This window comes from Hydra vulgaris, chromosome 05 (assembly GCF_038396675.1).
Source record: "Hydra vulgaris chromosome 05, alternate assembly HydraT2T_AEP".
NCBI lineage: Eukaryota > Metazoa > Cnidaria > Hydrozoa > Anthoathecata > Hydridae > Hydra > Hydra vulgaris.
Genome location: NC_088924.1, coordinates 33,435,937 through 33,462,513, shown reverse-complemented (window position 1 = coordinate 33,462,513; position 26,577 = coordinate 33,435,937). Strand labels below are relative to the sequence as shown.

General features: G+C 29.2%; 1 protein-coding gene across 2 annotated transcripts in view; it reads right to left on the bottom strand.

Annotated features, from left to right (window-relative positions):
* Positions 1-8,193: 8,193 nt before the first annotated feature.
* Positions 8,194-26,577, bottom strand: part of LOC101236385 (SCO-spondin) — a 90,112-nt gene continuing 71,728 nt past the window's right edge. The window contains exons 37-54 of one of the 2 annotated variants that reach the window (XM_065797961.1): positions 25,913-26,083; positions 25,657-25,827; positions 25,159-25,329; positions 24,529-24,702; positions 24,120-24,290; positions 17,091-17,261; positions 16,832-17,002; positions 14,795-14,965; positions 14,259-14,429; positions 12,017-12,187; positions 11,662-11,832; positions 10,382-10,552; positions 9,971-10,141; positions 9,681-9,851; positions 9,250-9,423; positions 8,930-9,106; positions 8,610-8,780; positions 8,194-8,494 (exon numbers count right to left, since the gene is read on the bottom strand). In XM_065797961.1, coding sequence (XP_065654033.1) covers positions 8,307-8,494; positions 8,610-8,780; positions 8,930-9,106; positions 9,250-9,423; positions 9,681-9,851; positions 9,971-10,141; positions 10,382-10,552; positions 11,662-11,832; positions 12,017-12,187; positions 14,259-14,429; positions 14,795-14,965; positions 16,832-17,002; positions 17,091-17,261; positions 24,120-24,290; positions 24,529-24,702; positions 25,159-25,329; positions 25,657-25,827; positions 25,913-26,083 — 3,107 coding nt within the window. In that variant the 3' untranslated portion in view covers positions 8,194-8,306. The remainder of the gene's footprint in view (positions 8,495-8,609; positions 8,781-8,929; positions 9,107-9,249; positions 9,424-9,680; positions 9,852-9,970; positions 10,142-10,381; positions 10,553-11,661; positions 11,833-12,016; positions 12,188-14,258; positions 14,430-14,794; positions 14,966-16,831; positions 17,003-17,090; positions 17,262-24,119; positions 24,291-24,528; positions 24,703-25,158; positions 25,330-25,656; positions 25,828-25,912; positions 26,084-26,577) is intronic. The other variant, XM_065797962.1, reaches the window with a different exon arrangement.

Sequence of the window (26,577 nt, the reverse complement as noted above, 5' to 3'; positions counted from 1 at the left end):
TCATGAATATTATACATGGATATTTCACATATCATTTTAATATGTCGTTGCTTAATTTCAATATCAATTAATAATTCATCAAACTTGTTGTTTAGCGTTATTATACCAGCAAAATAGATGACTGTATTTTATCGGAAATTTACTTGATGTAGATTTTGCTGACTCTAATTTCTCGAATACCAAAAGTACTTGCTGATAGTTCCTTCTATAGCAAGTTTTCTTCTTTGTTTCTGTCAATAACTAGCTCTTTCGACCTGTATGTATGTACATACATATACACATAAAATTTCATTCTTACATCCGAATATAAAATATAGAACTTTATAAACGTTTAGTTTATGTAAAAAGCTCTTATGTCTTTAAATAACATTTTTGTGTGCACAAAACGATTTTTAAAATATAATAAGCGTATAGCGTGTTTCTGCCGATGATAAAGGAGTTTCGATTTACTTTTGTATTTCCCCGAGCAAAATTTGAATAGTTAACATAACCATGTATAAGTGAGTAAATATGCATTAAGTTCTTTTTTGTTTAAAACCAGTAATTAATATGTGGTTTCCATGGTTTCCATGACTATTGTTATATTTTCTTGATAAATTTGTTTTACTATTGTTATATTTTGTTAATAAATTTGTTTTACTTTGGATTAGTCTTTCAGACTTTTTTGGCTGTTCTTATGTGTAATTTGTGGCTGTTCTTTGTGGCTGTTCTTACGCAAAACCAAGAATATCTTCATATATAAGAGCATTATATAGCAAAATATAGAATGAAATTCAAATAAGTAGAAAAATATACAAATATAAAAAAAAAAAAAAAAAGTAACTTAAGAAATTAGACTAATTACTTTTTAGAAACATTAAAGAATTTTTAAGATATTTTTTAAATTAGGTGAAGTTAGCAGTAAAAATAATGTAAAATTAACTTAACTAATATCAGTAAATTAATGTAAAATTAACTAATATCTGTAAATTATAAATAAAGTAATTATAATCAATTTTTGTTTTAGTAATAATATTTCCATAAATATATCCACAAGTACTAAGGAAGGCAAACAACTTTACATAACCTTGTTCAAAAGAATTTTCTGTAGTTTCTGGTTTCAGCAAATGAATATGAATTACAAAGAAAAGTTTGACTAGTTTCTAAACTATTCCAGAAGTTCAACTTATTTTTGTCAACTACCACCATCTAGTTAACACACGCCCCACCCCACAGGCAAAGGCTGTTATGCAAATAAAATACCCCTGCTCTGTCAATACAGGTTAGCAAAATTTATATCATTTGTTTTTGAATGCATATAATAGTATGAATAACTACATTTTTTAAAGGTAAATTATGATGTTTCTGGTGAAATTTTAAGATCTGAGCTATATTATATTTTCCACTTGCCAACAGCAACAAAATTTTCGGCTTTAACTGATTTTAAGTTTATAAGGGAGCTATTAGAAAAGTATCCACGATTAAAAAGAATCACACGATGTTCTCCATAAAATGTCTCATCCTCCGCCAACTTTAAAAGTCTGGAAAGATGATTATAGGCTATTGACTAGGTTTATTTCTTTTAATTTTTTAACAGTTACAAACTGCCATGTTCTCACTTAGCGAAGTTAAACAACAGAGCAATTTACGTCTTACTAAAATACTTTCTGATCCCTGAAGAAAGATTGACAGAAATAGCAAAGTTTATTAAGTAAACGGGTATCTGATGATTTTTATCTTTGCAAAAGAAATTTTTTTTTGTTTCATGAAGATAAAGCCTCAGTCTGGGAAAGGTTATTAAATAAGAAAAAAAGTTATTAGTAACAATACATGAAATAAACGGAAAAAACCAGGTAATGGTTAAAAAAGAAGATAAAAAGCGTTTGTTTTGTTATTGTGAAAAGGATAACAAAAGTTTTTTAAAAGTATTTGTTGCAAATGAATAAAAAATAACCTTTTGTTTTGCTTAAGTTTTATCTCTTACTCCAGAATCCAAAAAAATAACTTCAGAAAAACAGACAAAATAAACTGTGATCGAAACGCTTGGTGCCAAGAAGTTACTTAAAAATCAGTTTCTTATAGAAGTTGTAAGTAAGTCCTTTTGCATTTACTAGATTTTTTTATTTAGAGTAAGAGATATGTGAAGAGTTTTTATTCACATATTTTCTCTAGGTATAAAAACAATAGTTGCAGATAATTTTGAAATTGTATAAATAAATATTTTACGTTTTATATATTTTTTCACTTTTTTTAATATAATTTAGAATGCCAGCACATGATGTTCTAGATGTTGTTAAAGGTTTCTTGAAAACCAGGTTCTCATTTTACCTATAAACAAACCTGAAAGTTTGCAATCAATTAATTAGAAACCAATGCAGAGTATGGGGATCATATCAAACATTTAGAGGATGATCGTGTTCGACTTGATTTGGTAAATACATTACTTAAATATATATAAAAAAATAAAAATAATTGTTTAAGTAAAACTATTTTTTCAAACTTTTATTTATGTTTAACATAATTCAGTGTTCTTTAAAATAACACAACTCTGTTTTTTTGGTGCAAAAGATTTAAAACATTGATCATAAATAAGTTTTTTTACTATATTTTTTTGTAACAGTCATTTTTCGTTTATTTTTTCGTAGTAAATATATTTTTTATGAATACTAAATATGGAAATCAATAATGGTAAATTGTTTAAATATTTTCATAATATTTTCATAAATTTTTATTATTTTTTTAATACGCTTTATAGAATATTTATAAAATACCCTGTTGATACAGTTCAACTTAATGGTGGAAACATTGGATTATTACTAACCAAATTTTTGGCATAATAGAAGATAAGTTTGTTTATTTAATACATTGTATGTAAATTAAATTTATTTTCAATATATTTGACAACTATATCTTATATTATGCTTTATTTGATTTTTAGAAGTTGTTAAAAGTAGATATGAAAAGGTTTCAAATACTGTAATTAAACAGAAAATTGGATGGTTTGGTAAAAATGCTCCTTCGCGGAAAAAAAACAAAAAAAATTATTTTTTTATTGTATAGATTTGTATATAATACTATATGTTGTATAAATTGCTATATATAAAAATTTTTTTTTTAAATCCAACTAACTGTATTATATGTGCCTTTTAAACTTTTTCGTATTTAATTTTTTTTATTTAGTGTTTTTATAAAATACTATAAAATGTTTTTATCACCTAGTCGGTAGCTGTCACTATGTAGTCGGTGGTGACAACTTAAATATACTCTTAATTAATAATACACAATTTTATTATATTATAATTTATAAATCTTTAACCCGTCTTCAGTACGACGTCTTTAAACAATTTTGTATCATGCGTCTTTTCGTCTTTTTGACGGACAACGGTGACATTTTAAGACTTGATCTAAGGCTAGATTACTCAACGCGGTTAATGCATGTACTGGAAAATACACGAATTTTGCGTTTTTATAAAAAGGTTATGTTACGCTGCATTTTTTTAACCCGAATAATTTTTAGAAAATAAATTTTTTTTTTCTTCTAGCGCTTTAGTTTGTCTAAAATCAAACAAAGTTAAATATTTTTTTAATTACTCAAGTTTAGATATAAAATTTTGCTTTATAGTTGATGGATCATATTTTGGTATAAAATAGTGCTGCTCTCAATGAAGATAAAACATTGAACTGAGGAAACAACTTTTTCAAACAAGTTTTAAGTTATATGTTTAATTTCTAACCAGTCATATGTCTGCAAACATATTAAAGGTCGAAAAAAATTAGTTATTTCAAGTTTAAAATCTGTTTTTTCCATTTTATATGAAAGTTTTTATTAGTATGAGTGTGAAGAACACACAAATTGACTTACGACTAGTTAGACTTTTAAAATTAAACCTCTTAAGGTTTATTTAAAAGTCTAAGGTCAAAATTCAAACATTACTGTGATGTGAGCCATCCCTATTTTATAATGCCATAAAACTATTTTACTAAAATTCCGGTCTTTAAATTATCATAGATTAATATATATATTTAATTTGAATATATATAATTTTTATTTTTTTTGTAGAAAATATATATACATATTTTCATACTCCATCGCAAAAGATAAGTTAAGTTTTAAACAGTATATATAGATATTGTTTAAACTTAACCTATCTTTTAAAACTTAACATATCATATTGTTTAAAAACAAATGTTGCAGACCGGAAAAAAAATATGTTTGTTATCACCGACAACAAACAAGACAAAAAAGTTTGAGAACTTGCATTAACGGCGTTGAGTATCTAGATCTTGTTTTTAAGACGACTAAAAAGCCGTCTTAAACAAAGCGTCTTTTTACGCCGTCTTGTTTAAGACGTTTTTAAGCTATGGGGTCATCCATAAATGATGTCAGTAATTATGGGGGAGGGGGCGGGAGGGAGTGCTGAAAAGTTTGACACTAATTGACAATGGGGACGGGGTGTTGAGGCCAAAATAAAGTCAATTTAAATTATTTTTTTAGTTTTAATGAGCAGATTTTAATGGTATTTACATCTACTAAATGGTATAGAAATGATGTTTTGTTTGTGGGGAAATTAATATTAAATGCGGGGAATTTGATATTATATTTTATTAAATTATTTTTAATATAATATTATAAATTAATATAATAAGTTTCCCAGAGACATTAAATAAATAACAACTACTAACGTAAAATAAAAATTACTATCGTTTTATTAATATATTACCATTTGACTGCGAATCAAATTATGTTAGAAATATTAACTCTTCGTATATAAAATTCACAATCGTTATTCGCTCACTAGCGGATTATAAAATGTGGTTCAAAGTAAACTCATAAAAGTAAACTCATAAATTTGTCATTTTTTGAAATTAAATTGTCGTAATTTCAAATACGAAACTCCAATTGCTCTCTAGTTGATTGTAAAACGTGATGCAATGCAAACACATAAAGTCTATTAAAAATTCGAAACGCTAATTTCTCCCTGAAGAAACTCTTTTAAAAAGCTTGCGTTAACGATGAGCAAAACCATTATTCTGGTTGTGATGTAAACAATACTAATAAATCAATATTAAAATATGGATAAAACCGCATTACTTAACTTATTGATGGTCTAGTATGGAAATGCTCATCCCGATAAAAAAAAATCCAGAAAGAAGTCCATAGTATATGGAATTCATTAAAAGAAGAGAAATTGGTGCATAAGGTTCTTGAATCAAGAGTAATGCATTTAATCAATTTATTTAATGAAAAGGCAATGAAGTTTAAGAGCAAGCAATTATCATTTTGGGCCAATGCTCCAAAACAGTCTGCCCCCACGTATACTCCATTTGAATTTGACAAGAATTCCTAACATTTTGTTGAGCCCACCAATGAGCGATCTGTTATTGATGATCAACAAAGTGCATTAACTTTGAGTTTGTTGACCACTAAAAATTAAAAAAATGCAAGAACAGTGGCTCAAGATCGACTCAATTCTGAGATTGCAGCTTTAAATTGTGAAGTTGCTGGACTGAAGACTAGAGAGAGAAGTGGATTCATTGCTGAAGCTGAAGAGGATGATTTGAAAAAGAAAAAGAAGAAACTAGCTCATCTATGTAAAGAACTGGCCAAAAAAAAGTATGATCAAGCTCAACAGAAAAAATCTAGAATGGAGGAAATCTACTTGGAGCATCCAGAAGTCAAAGAAAAACTAAAAATCAGAAAGAAACCTGGTCAACCGTCATTAGAAGTAGATCAACCTCTTCTTTTGAAGACGACTATGGATATTGCTCTCCATGATTCGTCCGCTGATGAAAGACGTCGGTCAGAGGTTCTTCGGGTAATGTTAGCTTAGCAATGTTTGTTAATATTTTACTCTTTTTTATTTTACTCTAAATTAGTACTTGCACTATTGTAAATACCCTTGAAATGTTAACAACTAACTTCAAGATTTGATTTGAATATAATTTACGAAATAAATCCCGTTTTCTGTAAAAAAGTTAATTGTATCCAAATATATTTCTTTATTATATAGAGCATTAAAACTCTCAACGAATTGACATCCGAGATGAACAAAATTGGATTTGTAATCAGCAAGAGCGCTCTCTATACTCGTCTACTTCCGAGAAGTTACGGAACATTAGAAGGCAAAAGGCACGTCAAAACAGTCCCTGTTAGATTGATCAGTCCTCAGAATGAATCTCATTTAAAACATGTTGACGGACTCTTTTGCAGTTCAACTATAAAATATGTGGAAGAAGTTTGTTCTTCTTTAGGGCCAGATGAAGTGTGTTTCATTAGCCAAGACGACAAGACTAGAGTGCCAATTGGAATCACAGCAGCCAAAAAACAGGCGCCGTTGTTGATGCATTTAGAGTACCGGGTAGCTCTCCCGGACCACGACTGGGTCTTGGCTGCTAAACACAAGCCTATACCACCTGTATACGCTGAAATTATGATTTAAAAAAATGGTCTCGGAAAAACAGATGCTGTTACTTATTCTGGACCAACCTACATTGCTATTCGATCAGGAAAACACGCATCCTCGACCGACTTTGCTCATGGATTACACTTTCAGCGGCTCTTGGATATCAAAGAATTCGACTCTATTAGATTCTCAAACTAATATGGTTAAGCCTATTTTTGTGTTTAGCGTCGATAGAGGACCCAACGAAAATCCCAGATACCAGAAAGTAATTGAAATCGGGATTCACCATTTTTTGGAGAATAACCTTGACGCTCTTTTCATCATGACGAACGCTCCATGCCGCAGGTCATTCAACAGAGCTGAGCGACGAATGGCACCTCTAAGAAAAGAATTATCTAGGGTGATTCTTCCGCACGAAAATTACGGAACTCATCTTGATTCTCAAGGTAATTACATTGGCAAAAGTTAATTTGTAAAAATATTAATATAATTTTTTAACCTATAATAACTAACATATCTTTTTAAAACAGGCAGGACAATAGATGAAAATTTAGAAAAACAGCACTTTGGTTTCGCTGGACAGACTTTGACTGATATTTGGTCTGATCTACAAATTGACGGCTATCAAACCATTGCAGAGTATATTGATCCAGACAAATCAGAGCTAGAGTCAAGGAACCTTTTATTACAAGATCAACGTTGGATTTCCGATCATCTTCGTACAAGTCAATATTTTACTCAAATTGGGAAATGTGAAAATCGTTTTTGTTGCCAGACTATTAGAAGCTCTTACTTTACTCTAATTAGAGCAAGATTTCTTCCGCCACCTGTCCCTGTCAACCAAACGAAGACGGGCTCAAAGCAGTAGATGTCTCAGAAGGAGCAAAAGAATTGTTTTCATCATCCGTCTTTATGCTCCTCACATCAAACATTGAAAGTATTCTTCCTCGAACTGCCAAAGGATTTCCAATTTTGCAGTATGATGCATTTCGTCCATCAATTCAGTCTAGCCTAGCTGATAGAATCTGTAAAAAAAGCAATATCTACTTTTCCTCTCAAGCTATGTTGAAAAAGTACGCTTCTATCCATTCTTCTGCTATAACACTCCCTCTAATCAAAAGGATCTAACCTGTTTGTATTGCTGTCAAGCGTCAGACAGAATTTTTGACAGTCATCGCCTTCCAGAAGAGTTCGGAAACTGCTGAATGGTTAGATGAAAATGAAGTTGACGCAACGAATTTAATTGTACCTCAAGAATACGATATCCTTTTAGAGCGCGGAGAGCATTCACTACCTATTGTTTCAACCGATGATCACTTCAACAATCCATGGCAAGATTATATTAAAGATATATAATACTATTTGCTTAGATGATTATTTAATGAGATATCGACTATTATATAATATAATTTGATGAGATCTGCTATTATATAAATGTATAATTTAGTCAGGAAAAAAATCAATGGTTTTGAAGCATTTTTATTGTTTTTTAGGGGGACAGTACACAAAAACTGACATCATATATAACGGGTGGTTGGTCAAAAATTGTCAGTTTGACAAAGGGGGGAGGGGGAGTCGAATAATTGAGAAAAAACACTGACATCATTTATGGATGACCCCTATGCAGTCTTTAACAGCCTTGAAGAGGTTATTTTCTAATCTTAAAAAGACGTCTATTTGTTTGCTGGGTTTAACTGTTGCATTCAATACAATAGTTTAGCTGTTGTATTGAATACGGAATTTGTTGTGTTGTTGTATTCAATTCAGACGTATACAGCAACTATACTAACTAAATACATAACAAGTGTAATAAAAAAATGAAATTTATTTTATCAACATTAATTTTATCAACATCAATTTTATTCAACATCATTTTATCAACATCGTTCGTTAAAAACACATTGAAAAATTTTTTCAAATAAGTCACTTTCCAAGTAGCTTTTTTATATCAAAAAAACTGAAAAATGTGTCTGGGCATTTTTCAACGTTGCAAACTTGAACAAATGTACCAGAGCCAACGCAATTTGATCCTGGACAAACACGCGTACGAACTTGAGCACCGCCTCCACATGTTCGACTGCACTGTCCCCATTCACCCCATGATGACCATTCTTCAAATAAAAATAAACAGTAATAATATTAATAATAATAAAAAAGTGTATAATTCAAGAAATATTATATGAAACAAACTATTGCTAAATATAAAAAGCGGAACCAAAATCTTACCTGTACATAAAGCAGTGTTACACTTAGCTATTTGAATACTGTCACCAACACACGAAACCCCGCCATATAGAGGAGCAGGATTATTGCAATATCTGTTTCTCTGTTGTACGCCACCACCACACGTTAACGTACAAGCAGAATATAAGCCCCAGCTGCTCCATTCACCGTTTACTAAATTTATTTCATGTATAATTCATGTATGTTTTTTAAAAATTAATTATGTATGTTTGTAAAAATTTAATTTTTTAAAAACTTAAAATAGCTAATATAAAAATAATATAAAACGTATAAAAAAATACAAAATAAAAAACGATAAAAACCTGGACAATTGATTTGAGTGTTACAAACTTCAGACATGACGCTATAACCGACGCAATTTGCACCACCTCCAGACGGAGCAGGGTTGTTACATTCTCTTTTTCTCGAGCGAGCACCACCAACGCCACAAGAAAGACTGCAAGGTCCGTATGAAGACCAAGAACCCCATGCTCCATTAACTATAAAAAAAATTAATGGCTAAACTTTTAGAATCTCATAAAACGTAAAAAGTTTAAATAATGGGACGTTAAAAGTCTAAAAAATCAGCTTTTACTCAAATTTTACTCAAATCAAATTTTAATAAAATGTTATTACTTATTACCTGGACAATTTTTGTTTTCGTTACAAGCTTGATCTTCAAAATTAGATCCTGGACAATTCATACCACCGAATGCAGGAGCAGGGCTATTACACTGCCTTGATCTTCGCTGCAAACCACCTTTGCAAGTTTGAGAACAAGGGGTAAAACTTCCCCATAAGCCCCAGTTTCCATTTACTATAAAATATATATATATATATACATATATATATATATATATATATATATATATATATATATATATATATATATATATATATATATATATATATATATATATACATATATATATATACATATATATATACACATATATATACATATATACATACATATATATATACATATATATATATATATATATATATATATATATTTAAGTATATAAATATATATATACACTTTTTTTTCAGTTATGTGATTCTTAAGTTAACCTGCACAATCTGCAAGTTTGCATGTCTTCTGATAAATGAGCTCTCCTTCACATGGTTTTCCTCCGTGTTGAGGGTAGGGCTTCGTGCATGTTCGAGTTGAAACTTGATTTCCAACTCCGCATGTGTGACTACAAGAACTGAAATCACTCCATTCTGTTAAACCTCCATTTACTAAACGATTCAAATTTACTAAATGAGTCAAATTTACTAAATGAGTCAAATTTTTATATTAATACAAAGTATTAAAGAAAAAGTAAAAAGTGTTAACTCATGAATGCAAAATTTCTTACTTGGACAATCTCTTTGTATACATGATCTGGCATCAAATAAAGGTCCAACACATGGTTTGCCTCCAAAATTTGGAGGAGGAGAATCACAAAATCTTTTTCTATATTGAATACCAAGGCCACAGGATGAAGTACATTCTCCATATGCTGACCAAGTTGAAAAACCACCATTGACTACATAATATAATTAAGTCATATAAAAATAAAATCCATTAAAATCCTCTAAATTTTCAGCTTATTTTATTACTAATAAAATCATCATTCTGTGTGCATGCATGCGTGCGTGCGTGTGTGTACACACATAACTAATACTATATACATATATAGTTATACAAAGATAAAATCTATACATAAAAAAAATCTATTTCAGTTAAGCAACCATATAAGAAAAAGAAATATGACTCTATTTCTCACCTGGACATGGAAAATTATTACATGATCTGATATCTAAACTAACTCCCACACAATCAGCTCCGCCAAATTTAGGTAATGGATTATTACAAGTACGTTGAGCTTTTTGAATTCCACCTCCACATGTTAATGTACAAGAATCATAGTCATCCCATTTGCTCCATTGGCCATCAACTTTATAAAATGAATTAAAGGAACACATAAAACCATTTGAAAGTTTACACATATAATTTAATAACTGTGAAAAAACCATTTTAGGTAATACCCCACCCAGTTTGTTATAGTTTGTAAACCAGAAAATATTATATACCAATATAAATGAATTAACTTCCATTTAAATGGGAGTTGATTCGTTTTTAACTTAGATGAGTTTATGAATAGAGTTGAGTTTGAAAAAAATGGATAAAATTTAATTTAATGTATTTACCTGTAAACTTACTAGTAAAATATTACTATTGTGATCAATCATATTATGGAGCATCATGATGACCATATCTTAAAACTTGATCCTCATGTTTACCTTATCTTAAAGCTTGATCCTCATGTTGACCATATCTTAAAGCCTGATCCTCATATGGATTGATTGCAATGATAATAATTAATCAGTAAATACATCAAGTTACCATTTGCATCTATGAAATTTACTTCATTTACTACAGTTTAGAAGTAAAATTGAATTGAACACAATTAAGTTAAGAACAACTTAGTAAATTATAATATACTGATAACATTACAAAATAGTTTTTACGGCTTCATGTTATTTTGTGCTTCTATATTGTTAAACTCGCCATAGCAACAACATTATTGTAAAAGTTTGTTTTATGTTTTAGCTTTTATCTGTTTTTACCTCACTGGATACCTCACTGGATCCAAGTTAATGTATATTTTTTGAATTCATTGGAACATAATCATTATTTTTTAATTTTTTTGTTAATCATTTAGGTGCTCCAAGAGGTCTTAACAGTTTTATCACAGAGCACTGCGGAATAGCATTTAACCTGGAAGTTTATACCTCCTTCCTTACTAATGATGTATTTATGGCCAGAGCCAGCTTTGAATTACACCTCCAGTTCCAGATGGTATGGATTAGAGTCCAAAACTCTAACCTATACCATAACGACTGCTTATATGACTATTAAGTTTTTGTAGAGTCTTTTGAATTTATTGAAATATAAGTTTTATGTAAAGTTTTGAGTTAATAAAACTTCTCTACAAAAGTCTCTCCACGCAAAGTTCAAAATTTTTTTAAAAATATTATAAATAAAAAAAATTAAAAAAATTACTTAGGCACTCTTTTTGCTCACAAGTTCTTGTATCCACATCTGGTCCTACACAAGCAAGTCCACCAAAAGCAGGAGTTGGATTGGTGCAAAATCTTTTACGAGTTTGAGTACCACTCCCACATGTTTTTGAACATGGGCTGTAGTCTGACCATTTTGTGTAACCGCCATCAACTAAAAAAAATTAAAACATTTTTAATGAGATTCAATTTTAACACTTAAAAAAAAAAGGCTTGTAATACTTTTAGGACATTGCATTACCCTTAAAATAATCCAACTAACCAACTTTGTATCTTAGATACAGATTTGCTTGAAGATGATGAGGTGTTTTTACAGACAACAAATAAAATAAATTTACCTGGACAATCTTTAATTTTACAAGTTATAGTATGCACTAAAGCATCAGTGCAATCTTTTCCACCATGTCTGGGAGCAGGATTTGTGCAAGTTCTAAATCTTGTTTGTTCACCAATTCCACAACTTGTAGAGCACAATCCAAAAGCTCCCCACTCTGAAACTTCGCCATTGACTAAGGAAAAAATTTTTATACATATACTAAAACTACTTAGAATATAAAGAAAAACTATAAAATATTTAAACTTTTGACACCATTTTAATTAAAGCCAAAGCAGGTCTATCTGCTGAGTCAAAGCGGACTATCTGCTAAGCTTGAGACTTGTTCCCATCATAAAGTTGTATCTCTTTTTCTTTACTACAAATATTATCATAGCTGCTGCTCAAAGAAGCTTTCATCTCTAGTTCATCAAGCAAAACTCATTCTCGCTTGACTCGTCATTCATCAAAGTCTCATTCTTTTACTGTATCTGTCCCTGCATGCTCCAAAAACTTTTACTTGTCTAGCTTTTACCCCGCACTTTAACCCTTTGGAACTCTCTCCCATCTTGATGTTTTCCTGAATTATACAAGCTTCAACTTTTTAAGTCTCCTGCCAACCATTTCCTTGCTCTATAACTCTATTCTTTTTTTCTAGTAACTCCTAACTTAATAGTGGTTGCTTGCAGCCTTGTTGGGAGTAAATCAGAATTAAAAAAAAAAGTCATATAATGTAAATGTCATATAAAGCCATATAAAGCAAAGGTCATATAATGGATTCATAAAAAAGCCCACCCATTGCTTCTATTGAAATCATACTAAAAACCATTTTGACCCACAGCAATCTCCAATATTCGATTATTCGCTTATTAAATTGCTACTTCACACACCATTATTAACTAAAACATTTTTGTTAAAACCACATAGCAACAAAACAGAAAGGGTTTTATTACATTTATTTATTGCTTTTTTTTTTTTTTTTTTGTACATACATCAACTGAATTAAACAAAATATGTGAGGAGTGTATATACATTGACTAAGGATTTAGATTAAAGCAGGCAATCATATTGCTAACTCTAACCCTTTCCCCATTGTATGTACACACTCTGTATGTTCTCCCTACTTAAGTCAGTTAATGCTCTTATTTATTTTGATTATATAAACTATCAAACACAAAGCAAACTGATAAAGTTCAAGTGGTAAAATTATTAATACTGCAAGAAGATAAATCTCCTAAAGCAGAACATGAGTACAAGTTCTGCTATAAGCAGATCTTATATAATGGAGATATTTTATATAATGTGAAATAGTTTGCTGAATTACTATAATTGCAAATATTATAAAATGGTATGGCATTGACTAATCTCCACATGTCACTAATTCATTAATAGAGCTTAAGAATATTATAGAAAGTGGCTTAGAAAACCCACATCCATGCTTGACATGTTTTTGATACTCAAAAGTATTAAAAGTTTCATGAATATCATCATCATGATAATGATGATGATCATGATCATCATGATAATGACAATGATCATGATGATCATGATCATGATCATCATCATCATCATCATTATCATCAGCATAACCACCATTTTAAGGTTTTAGCACTTGCACATGTTAGAGGTTTCTTATAATGCCATTTCTCCAATACACATGTTCTTGAATATCATATCCTTAACTGAATCTTAAAGGTTTTTCTAGGAACATAATCTTTTAAAACTTTTTCTGGAACATAATCTTTCTTAATGCTCCTTATCAGATATACTCATTATTTCCAATGTTTTTTTTTAAATCATTACTTGTTCCCACTCATTTTCTTATAAGGCAATTCTGATAGGTTACAAACTGTACAAACAACAATCTAAGTTCATACTCTTTTGCTACACACACGGGCATGGCTAATTTCCAGTATTTTCAGCTCATTTTTGACTTAGCAGCTTTTACAAAAAACTTTTACTTAATTTTATTTTTACTTTATTCTAAAACTCTGAATATTAAATTTTCTTGTCTCTGTAATCAGGCATAAACCATCAGCATCAAATAGTTTCAATAGTGAACCAACATTGAAATATTTAGAGAGAGCCTCCAAAACATAAAAATTAACCAAGTACATTTATTCATTATTAACCAAGTAAATAAAATTATTTATTAGGTAACAAAGTAAATTGTATTATCATTTGGTAACCAAGTAAATTATATTATTATTTGGTAACTAATTTTATTATTACATTTAATTTGTTCTTAACAAAGTAAAGTTATTTACCAGGACATGGAAATGCATTACAAGACTTTTCTTCAACAGCACTTCCGATGCAAGCTTTTCCACCATATTGTGGAGCTGGGTTATTGCACTCACGCTGTCTCTGCTGTTTACCAATGTTACATGAAGCAGAACAATCAGTAAATGAAGAAAATGGACCCCAATTACCATCAACTAAAAAATGTTTTAAAATAAATTTAAATGAAAAAATTAAAATCTACCTATGCATTAAATGCTGATTATAGTTTTTTTTAAAATTTATCAATTTATTTATGACTTTTTTCTTTTTCTTATTTCGATTAAAAGCAATAAAACTTTTAAAAATTGTTCTGTTACTCTATGCCCATTTATAAAATTTAATATGAAATTTTAAATTTTTTTTATAAAATTTTTTGTTAAAAAATTTTATAAAAAAAATTTTCAACAAAAAATAGTTACACAGTACTTATAAACAATAAAATTACAAAAACATGTTTATAGAAGTCTGGTAAATGAAAGTTAATTTTAGATAAATAGCAAAACCATTTATTTAAATTTACCTGGGCATTCGCGAATTTTGCATTCATTAACCTCTTTTAACTCTCCAATGCAATTCAGGCCGTCATATTGTGGAGGAGGTTTAGTACACGATCTAGATCTGGTCATTTGTCCAATTCCGCAAGTTTGAGAGCAAGTACTGAACTCCGTCCACAATGATAAACCTCCATTTACTATGAATGATATAATATTATTAAAGATAATAATATATCTATATTTCATATAAAAGTTTCTTCTTAAATTACACACACATACACATTAGGGGTGTTCACATAACCACTGGAAAAAAATTTTTCTCTGATCTGAATGCACACTAGTTTACTTTGTGCCAATTGGCATTAAAATTTACTGTGCAAAAGATAATTAAAATAAATTAATGTTTAGAGGTTGTTCAATGGCCTTCAAGATATCATCTGGCACTGGACTGACACAAGCAAAAGCAACCTTCCAGTTACTGACCATACGGAATGTTGCAAATTATATTGTCGGTATGTGTTTTGACACAACAGCGTCAAACACAGGTTCAAAAAATGGTGCGTGCATCTTGCTAGAAAAAGCGGTAAGCAAAGTAGAGAAAAATCTTCTCTACTTTGCTTACCGTCACCATATGCATGAAGTAATTATTGGGGAAATACACTCAATTTTGCTTGGACCCAGCAGTAGGCCCAACATAGCTCTATTTGAACGATTTCAGAAGTAATGGCCAAGCATAAATCAATCCAATTATGCTCCATTAGATGATGCCCATCTTGCTGAACCACAGCTTCAGCAACTTAGATCAGAGCCTGGCTGCTTTCTGCAGCTTTTCTTATCAGATGACTCTTCGTACTTACCAAGAAAAGACTACAAAGAGATAATCAAGCTGTGCCTTTTAATTTTGGGTTTTCCGTTATCAGACTATGCCATCAAGAAGTATCACTTTGGCATGCTGGGAGCTTATCACATGGCTAGATGGATGGCTAAAGTCATCTATTGTATGAATATATACCTCTTAAAAAATGAATTCAAGCTGACTATAAAAGAACAGAATAACTTGTGCAAATTTTGTATCGTTGCTGCTCATATCTATGTACCAGCATGGATTGCCTGTCCAATTGCAAGTGATGTTCCAGCAAATGACCTGATGCTTTTCACAAGAATTGAACAATATTCTGAGATCAACAAGGTCATTTCAAATGCTGCTATGAAGAAGCTTCAAAATCACACTTGGTACCTAGGGTCAGAAATGATTCCACTTTCATTATTTTCTGACAGGGTTTGTGACACAGAAAAAAAGTTGATTGTTGAAGGTATGATTCAAAGTGGAACTGATATGATTGTCAGGGGTATAAAGTGTCCAGCAGCAGAATTAAACAAGTTGGAAAAGAAGCAACTTTATGAGCTTGTTACATCATCATCAACTGCTGCTTTGCAGTTACTAGGTCTCGATGTAACCATTTTATCTGGAACCGATCTAAAGACCTGGGAGGAATATGCTAAATTTCGTTATACTAAAGAAATTGTTAAATCTGTGAAAGTTATCAATGACACTGCTGAGCGTTCTGTTGCTCTTATGAGCACATTTAATCAATCCATAACAAAAACTGAATCTGAAATGCAGAAACTAATACAAGTTGTTGAGGACAACAGAAAACGCATTCCAGATTGCCGCAAAAGCATCTTGATGACATATGCCACTGTTGCTACAGACTAAACTTTTGATCTTGTAAATAGTACAACATTTGAAGGTTATTTGCATTATTTGAGGAATTTTTTGAAAATGATTAATTGTATATCATAGCTACAACTCAAGTTTAACAATATTGTTGTTGCGACGAATGCTTTTAACACAGTAAATTTTTATTTTCCTTGAGCAACCTCTAAATATTATCCAAAACACCTAAGATTTTGCACAGAAGTTTTTTTCAATATAACTGTGCAACATTTAATTAAAAAAATTTTTTATGGACACCCCTAATACACATACATACATATATATATAAATACATACAAAATTATATCATTTAAAGATAGTTACAACAATAGAAAATCAATAGTACTTGGACATTCTTTAATTTTGCAAACAATTACTTCTCGACTATTACCAACGCAGTCATTTCCTCCGAATGATGGAGGGGGATTTGTGCAATAGCGAACTCTATATTGTTTTCCAAGACCACAAGGCTCAGAACATATAGAGAATGCTGACCATTCACTAAACTCTCCATTTACTACAAAAGAAAAATTGTAATTATTATAAGAAATTCAAAATTTAAAATAATTTTCATCATAAATATTTAAATTAAATTATAAAATTACTGGGGCAGTCTCTTAATTTACAAGTTTTAGTATCCAACGTTGGTCCAAAGCAATCTCTTCCCCCATATGCTGGTGATGGCTGAGTACAGGTTCGTTTTCTCTGAGCAATCCCACTTCCACAAGTATTAGAACATGCACTGTATTCTGACCATTGTGAAAAATTACCATTCACTATATATAATTAAAATTAATTAACCAGTGGTAAAAAATTTAATAATAGTTTATATATGCACATAAAATGACATAGATATATATATAGTATAATTATATATATATATATATATATACATATATATATGCATATATATATATATATATATATATATATATATATATATATATATATATATATATATATATATATATATATATCATATATATATATATATATATACATATATATATATATATATATATATATATATATATATATATATATATATATATATATATATATATATATATATATATATATATATATATATATATATATATACGTATATTCCTCTTATCTTTTTTTGACACCGGTGATTAGCTAATATTTTGTTTTTTCTTTGGCTGCCATCAAGTATATCTTAGCGACATTAAGATCCCACTACACAGTATTTTGTAATTTATAGTGATTTTTTTGTTTTTGAATTTGTATTCAATTGCTGATGATTGCCGTATAGGCATGAAACATAAAGTACCATAGAAAAAGTCGTTTTTTCTTCGTTAATATATATGTGTATATATATATATATATATATATATATATATATATATATATATATATATATATATATATATATATATATATATAAACAATTTCAAAATATATTCTACAAAATAGAATGTTCAATGTTCCTAAAAAAACAGAGCATTTCTGATGAGTCTTAATTGATGAAACACAGTGTTAAATTTTTGTTAAGTAATTTTCTACTAATTTATATATATATATATATATATATATATATATATATATATATATATATATATATATATATATAAATATAAGGGTAATAATTATTATCAATATTTTTCATTACGAAACTGAAACCCTTTACATTAGAGGAACAATTGTAGGTAGGTGACAGTAGCAACATCAATTTTTAAAACAATTGAAAAAAGTTCCCCCACCTTTCAATTTTTTTTTGTGCACACATCTCACAGTTAGACTATCGGTTTCAATTTCACACTGACTTTTTATATGACGTTCTATACTGCTTTTAAGCACATTCCAGTCAGCTGTTTCCATTTGTTTATAAACATTTGTTACATGGTTGTTAGTTTAGTAGTTTTTTAATAGATGTTGTTTATTATCTTTGTTTTGATCCCAGCTATGCTGTGTGAAGTGTGAACTCGTTTGAATATTTTTGTTTTCAGTGCAAGATTGTCAATAAAATGTCTTATAGAAATTCCAGCAACAGTGTAAAGTCAAACAGGTATATTTGGATGAAGAATCTACCCTCCTTTTCTAAACAGAAAAGGGATCCAAGTATTCCATCTGTTGAAAAGCTAACCAATCTCACACGAATGCCGACAAACCGTTAAATTCTTGGAAACTTCACTTTTCTGTTCAACAGCGAAAAATGGCGACTGGATCGAATCAAAATTATGATTACGGATATAGAATTGCTCTGGCGGGAAATTCTAGACTTTCCACTATTATCCAGCGCACTCATCATAAAAAGAGCTCAACAGTCTGATTGATCTATATGACCAAAACAAAAAGAAACCGTCTGATAAATTCACTGCAATACTTTCTCAGTTATTTGATGTCACTAACGTTAATGGAGAATGGAAAAGCATGGAGGATAAAGAGCTCTACCAGAGGCAAGTTAAGAGTGGAGGAAAGATTGGTTATTCAATGGTCAAACAAGCCCCTTTGAAATCAATCCACCCAAGAAAACGAATCCGATTATCAACAACTCAACCTCAAACTTCAAAGCAAAGATCCCTATTGTCTCCAGTTTGATGGTAAAAGAATGCAAGGGGAAGAGTATCAAGTCGTTCTGCTGAAAAGTTTTAACAACCGAAATCAAACTCGGTATTCTTAAATGTGAGAGTGGTTTTGTCGCGGCCATTCACAAGAAACTACATCAGCTAATTGATGAATAAGATGCTTGGGAAAATATTTGCATGATAATCTGCGACACAACTGCAGTAAATACTGGTCGATTGATGAGGCTGATTACCACCTCGTTGCGACAGATGATGTTATCACAGAAGAGAACCCTGGATGGCGAGATGATTTTAAGTTCTTATATGGACTATGTCAGGCATATCATCATTACAAAACAACTTCACGTTGGCCTAGAATCAGCTAGAAGAAACTCCCAAATTTACACCAGGCAAGATGGAACTCACGTGCGATATATGCTATTATAGCATTATTTCTGATACCAGAGTGGCGCAGTATCCTTGCTCCAGCATGCAACTTCATCTGCTATGTATGGGCAAATGCTTGGTTCCATTTGCAACACTACAATGAAGCGTCCTTCAATGAACTGTTTACCTCACTCATGAAGATAAAATGCAAGAAAGCAATTAAGTGTTTGTAGACGCATTGGTCAGTCGAAGAGTCATTAATTGACATTCCCAGATCTAACCAAATTGCTGAATGTGCTGTAAAACTGATGGAGGAACTTCATGCGAAATCAAGAAAAATTGAATTTTTGAACCTGAAGTTCATAGCAAAAACTATTTTTTAAACATTTCTTGTACATTTTGGACAAGTTGCTAGCTGTTCTGTATCTTATTTGTTAATAAAAGTTGCTTAGTTATTACTATTACTCTTTTGAATAAAGCAAAAAACACATTTGAATAAAGCAAAAAACACATTTGAATAAAGCAAAAAACACATTTGAATAAAGCAAAAAACACATTTGAATAAAGCAAAAAACACATTTGAATAAAGCAAAAAACACATTTGAATAAAGCAAAAAACACATTTGAATAAAGCAAAAAACACATTTGAATAAAGCAAAAAACACATTTGAATAAAGCAAAAAACACATTTGAATAAAGCAAAAAACACATGTTTTTTAAAAAAAAATATTTTTTCACTTTTTTCTTCCAAAGAAGGGGGGGGGGGGGGGTAGGGGAAACTTTTTTTAAAAAAATCAAAAATGCAATTTATATTCTTCAATTACTCATAAACTTTCCTCGATTGCAAGTGGTTTCATAAAAAAAATTTGTTTGTTATCACACTAATATATATTTATACACATATATACCGATGCCAATGGATGGGAAAAGGCTGATACTGACGCCGATACCAATAAATTAACTAATTATTAAAATTTTGAAAATATAAAACCATACAATTTTAAATTGTGTAATCTTTTTCATGGAATCAGTACTGGTAAACAAATACTTGGACTCAAATTAGAGTCAAACCATTATTTTAAAAGATATTAGAAAAACTCAGTTAAAAAAATATACATTTTTTAGTTTTTTTTACTATGAAAAGTAAATTTTCAAAAAATAAATACCATTTTCGAGGAACCCTTTTTATTTCATTTTTAAAAAGAAAATAGTACTATCATTAGCAGTTTACTTAGAGCTCTTTGTTAATATAATAGTAATTTAGATATCTAAACAACAATCATATGTTGTTTAGATATCTAAACTATTTTTAGATAATTATGTTTTTTTTTTAATTATTTTATTTTGTGATGTTCTATCCCCACCATGTCCCTGGTAGTACCGCGCTAAACTTGTTTCTTGATGCAGCAGCCTTTATTGTCAAGGTTTGTGTTTTGGAGTCATAAAGTTGAGTGAGGGTTGTAACCAAATCTAAAGTAGCCTCCTCGATTGCAGTGGTCTTGGGGAGGTGAATTGAAATAAAACAAAAATAACAAATAAAAATATAGAAATATAGTAGGCTATACTTGAACACATATAGAAAACAATGCTTAAATAGGTTACTTTTAAGTATAACAATAGAACAACACAAAATAAAATTATTCTAAAAACAACACAATGGTAGTAAAAGTATAAGTACATTCAGCTGTTAAATTAAAGCTTATAAACATCATCTTAAGAATAAATAATATTGCCTGTAAACAAAGTCAAAATAAAAACTTATCAGAAAAATTCTAAGTAATGCATAAAGTTTAGTTTATTTATTATTTATTATCATAATGCAGGATGAAAATATTAAAATGCCATCGGTTGGAAAATCGGAAAATGAGGCCGATGCTGATACCAATTGGGCAAAAAGTGGCTGATTAAGCCATTGCCGATGCCAATTAATTGGTACATCACTAATACATATGTATGTGTATGTATATATATATATATATATATATATATATATATATATATATATATATATATATACACACACACACACATATATACATATTTTTTTTTTTTTTTTGTTCTTTTTATTACATTGTAAATAAGCATTTCGTTACAATATTTAAAATACAAATACACTGAGGCATATTCGTTTAGACGCATCAATTTTTTTCTCTTTATCTTAATTTTTTTCTATGTATTGTCAACTGATATGCATGCAAGTTATCATCAAAATAATTGTTAATAATTGTTATAAAAAAATCACAAAAATTTTTTTTCTATGTGTCTTTATTAACATGAGAGTATGTTTGATATACAAAAGTACATTTTTTAATTGGAATATATCTATAGGCGCAGTCATATTTTTTACATTAAAAGATGGAAATTAGTAATGCGTATGTCCTCCATTACACTAGATCACCTCAAAAATTCTGCCTTTCATTAACTCCACTAGTCGTTGAAGTGTTGTTTGATCCAACTCGGACCATGCTTCAAGGATTTTACACTTTAAATCAGTAACAGTTTTAAATTGGTGTCCAGCTGCTTTAGCGTCATAAACTTTTCTTGATAGCATTCCCCACACGTTCTCAATTGGATTTAAGTCCGGGCTACAAGCTGGCCATTCGAGAACCGGGATGTTGTGGTCTTTAAACCATTTCATAGAATGCCTAGATGTGTGAATTGCAGCAATATCTTGCTGAAATATGGTATTATCGTCCATGTTTTCATCCATATAAGTTAAGAGAACATCATCCAACATTTCTGTATACTTTATCGAGTTCATTTTAGTTAAACCACAACACAGAGTCAATTTTCCTGAATGAGAAAATCCACCCCAAATCATTAAACTTCTTCCTCCATAATCTCGTTTTGTTTGTGGGTCATTTATTCCTCTTAAATCATGCCAATAACAAAAACAATAAGTAAGAGTCAGGACCATCTAAATTGAACTTTTTTTCATCTAAAAATATTACATTTTGCCACTCATGAGTCCAATGCATATGGTTTTTAGCAAACTGTAATCTAGCAATTTTATGGCATTTTTTTAACATTGGTTTTTGGTGTGGTTTCTTCCACTTTACGTTTGGTGTTGTACGTAGAATATGTGCAACATGTTTATTGGTGACAGGCAATAATAATTTATCCTTTATTTGTGTTGCATTCAATATATTTTTGGTTGCTTCGAAGCGAATTCGATTAATTTGCCGATTTGTTAATACTTTGTTGCCGTTTGTTGCTTTTTTATCACCTTTTGCAATGTCGTTTCGTACAACATGGTCAGATCTTCCAATTTTTCTTGCTATTTCTCGTATAGAAAGTGCTGGTAAGATTTTTGAGCCACGATATAAATTAATTTGTATTTTTTCAGCATCTGTCAAATACTTTCCTTTAGCCATTTCGTAAAATGCAATAAAAATGATACTGGCAGAGCAAAAGATCAAATCACACTAAAATTTATCAATTTATTTGTGTAAAAGTGATTAAAAATCAATAGTTACCGTTATTAACCTGATTGCGTCTATAGATATATTCCAATTAAAAAATGTGCTTTTGTATATCAAACATACTCTCATGTTAGTAAAGACACATAGAAAAATTTTTTTTGTGGTTTTTATTAGCTCACAACACAACAATTATTTTGATAATAACTTGCATGCATATCAATTGACAATACATAGAAAAAAATTAAGATAAAGAGAAAAAAATTGATGCGTCCAAACGAATATGCCTCAGTGTATATAATAATAAAATATATATGGGCAATTCCACTAAGGTTCCGCTCAACCTAATGAAAATAAGGCAATACGCATAAACATAAGAAGTGTAAGTAAAATTTTTGACAAACTAAAACATTTTCTTATTTAAATGACTTAATGAGTATTAAAAAAGTTGTATACTGAAGTAATTTTTTAAAGTTGCTCTTGGTCTTGCTGAAAAAACTGTATCAATTTGATAAATTTTGTAAATGTTATTAAAAATCACTAAGGAAGCCACCACTTTTGTTACATAACTCTAAAAAATCTAACTCTTAATAATAGGTATAAAAAATCCAGAATAATAATTGTAACGTAAGTGATGTAACATAAGTTAAATATATAGTAAAAAAACAAAAACAAGTTTATTTTTTAGCGGTCACCTAAAATTCTCAACATCCTGTAAAAATTTCTAATACAAACAGCTTTACTGATTCGCAGAAATCTGATCTAAATGTTGAAGCAATATTTTTACCTTGTTTTTTGCGCAAGTGGCGTTTTCAGTAATAAAGCCCTCTTCTGGCCAGACTTAAATCATTTTAGCTTTTTTATTCTTTGGACTAACAGTTTCATACAAAATAACTAAAAATCTAATTTACAGTTTAAATAAATATATATTTGATAAAGTTGTTGCATGCCTAACATTAGTTAAAAATGGATTTGCCTATATATATATATATATATATATATATATATATATATATATATATATATATATATATATATATATATATATATATATATATATATATATATATATATATATATATATATATATATATATATATATATATATATATATATATATATATATATATATGTATATATATATATATATATATATATATATATATATATATATATATATATATATATATATATATATATATATATACATATTATAAACATATAAACACACACACAGTAAAAATATAGGGAAAAAAAATTAAACTACTTTTTAAATCAAGCTAATTAAATTTTGAATTACCTGGGCATGGTTTTAAAGTGCAACTAACTGATTCAATCAAATGACCAGTACAACCTAAACCACCATTTGCTGGAGATGGATTAGTGCAGGTTCTGGTACGATACTGATTTCCTAAGCCGCAAGGCTCTGAACATTCTGAGAATAATGACCAGTCACTTAATCCTCCATTAACTAATTTAAAAAAATATCTCTTCATGTAACATAGGAAATGTCATATTTTTTGCAATATTTATTTCATAAAATTTGAGATGTCAGGTTTTTACTTTTCTGTTATAAATAATTTTTTATTGTAAGTGCTCCTTTAATAATTGCATATTTCATTAGCAAACTAAAAAACTATATAAGAAAAAAAGTTTGAATGACATGTTAAAATAACATGTAAAAAAGTTCAACTTAATATGAAAACTACCAGGGCATTCTCTGACTTTACATTCCTGTTGTTCACTACTTATTGATCCAGAACAATCTTTGCCACCATAAGCAGGCTCAGGATTGTTACATAAGCGCTTGCGCCATTGAATACCAGATCCACAAGATTTAGAACATTCAGTAAAATCAGACCATTGACCCAAACCGCCATCAACTAAAAAATAGTAAACAAATTTAAAAAAGAATTTCACTTCTTTATTAAATGAAAATAATATACATGAAAATATGATATTCTGTATTTTCTATATTCGTCTTTATTCTATAATTTATTCATTATTTTGTATTTTTGGTATTTTTGTTCTATATTTTTTACATTTTTATTTATTTTTAGAGCAAGTGTTTCCTAAGAATAATACTTTGTTTTATATATGTGATAAATTGCTTTTTTTATTTTTTTGTTTTATAGATGTAATAAATTGTTGTTTTTTTATACTTTTTTGTTTTTTTTACCTGTATTTTTTTTGTACACTTTGTATAACTGAAATTTTTTCAAACTATATTTTTGCAGTTTTTCAAACTAGGTATATGAAAAATTATAAAAATACTAGATTTGGAACTATCTGATTGAATAGATTTGGAGCTACCTGAAAAAATAGATTTAGAGTTTCACCTGGACATTCTTTTAGTTTACAGAATGCAGTGTCTTCCGTTGGTCCTACGCAACTACTACCACCATTTGATGGTGTAGGATTAGAGCATGATCGTGTTCGAATTTTTTTCCCTTCTCCACAAGATTTTGAGCAGTCACTGAAATCTGACCATTGAGTAAACCCACCATGCACTTATAAATTTAAAAAAAATGTTTATCTATAGATATACATATATATACATAAATATATGATATAAAAATATATACATAGATATATGATATAAAAATACTTTTTAGTATTTGGTATAAGTCATTATTAATTATTAAAATAAATAAGTATAAATTAAATAAATCATTATTAATTATTAAAATAAATAAGTATAAATTAAATAAATCATTATTAATTATTAAAATAAATAAGTATAAATTAAATAAATCATTATTAATTATTAAAATAAATAAGTATAAATTAAATAAATTGATTGTAGCAGAGTAAAAGCTAAGTGCTTTAAAATTCACCTGGACATAAATGAATATTACAACTTTTTGAATCAAAATCAGGTCCAAAACATGGTGCACCTCCATTACTTGGAGGTGGATTAGTACAAGACCTAGTCCTAGTTTGTTTACCACCATTACATGGAGATGAGCAGGCAGAGTAGGCTGACCATTGACTATAGGCACCATCAACTTTAATCAAAATAAATTAAACGATTTTCAAACTTATACAATTAAATTGAAAATTCTAAATAAAATATAGTAAAAGCGTAGTTACCAGGACATTCTCTGATATTGCATATTTGATTTTTAACAAATTCTCCAACACAATTTTTACCACCAAATTTGGGTTCAGGATCTGAACAGGTCCTTGTTGCTTGTTTGATACCTTCCCCACAACTTTTAGAGCATTCATTAAAGTCACTCCAGTTTGTAAAACCTCCATCAACTATGTATATATAAGACTATGTATATAAATATGTTTACCTGTGTATGAGTGAGTGTGTATGTGTATGTGTGAAAGCACACAAATGATATACTTAAATTTGAAGTAAACTTTAATGTCCTTTAAAGTTTCTTATACAAAAAAAATTATTGGTAATGCTGGTATAATACTGATATTGAACTTTTTTCTCTTAAACATATTTAGGTTAAAGCAAGTGATGAAATGCTATATTTTAAATCAGTGCTAGGCATTTAAAAAAAAAATTCATGCATGGAAACTTGTATATGTTTGTCTATTGTTTTCATAATAATAAAACTGGCAGTCTCAAATTTACTTTTATTTAGTTCTAATCTATATAAATACTTTGTTGATAAAGAATGATATTCATTAGAAATATTTGTTAAGAAATAGTTAGAAGCAGAATCATGCACGGAACAGAAAAACGCAAATTTTAGTTACTAGACAAATAAACTTTAATTCCTTGTAAAATATAAGTT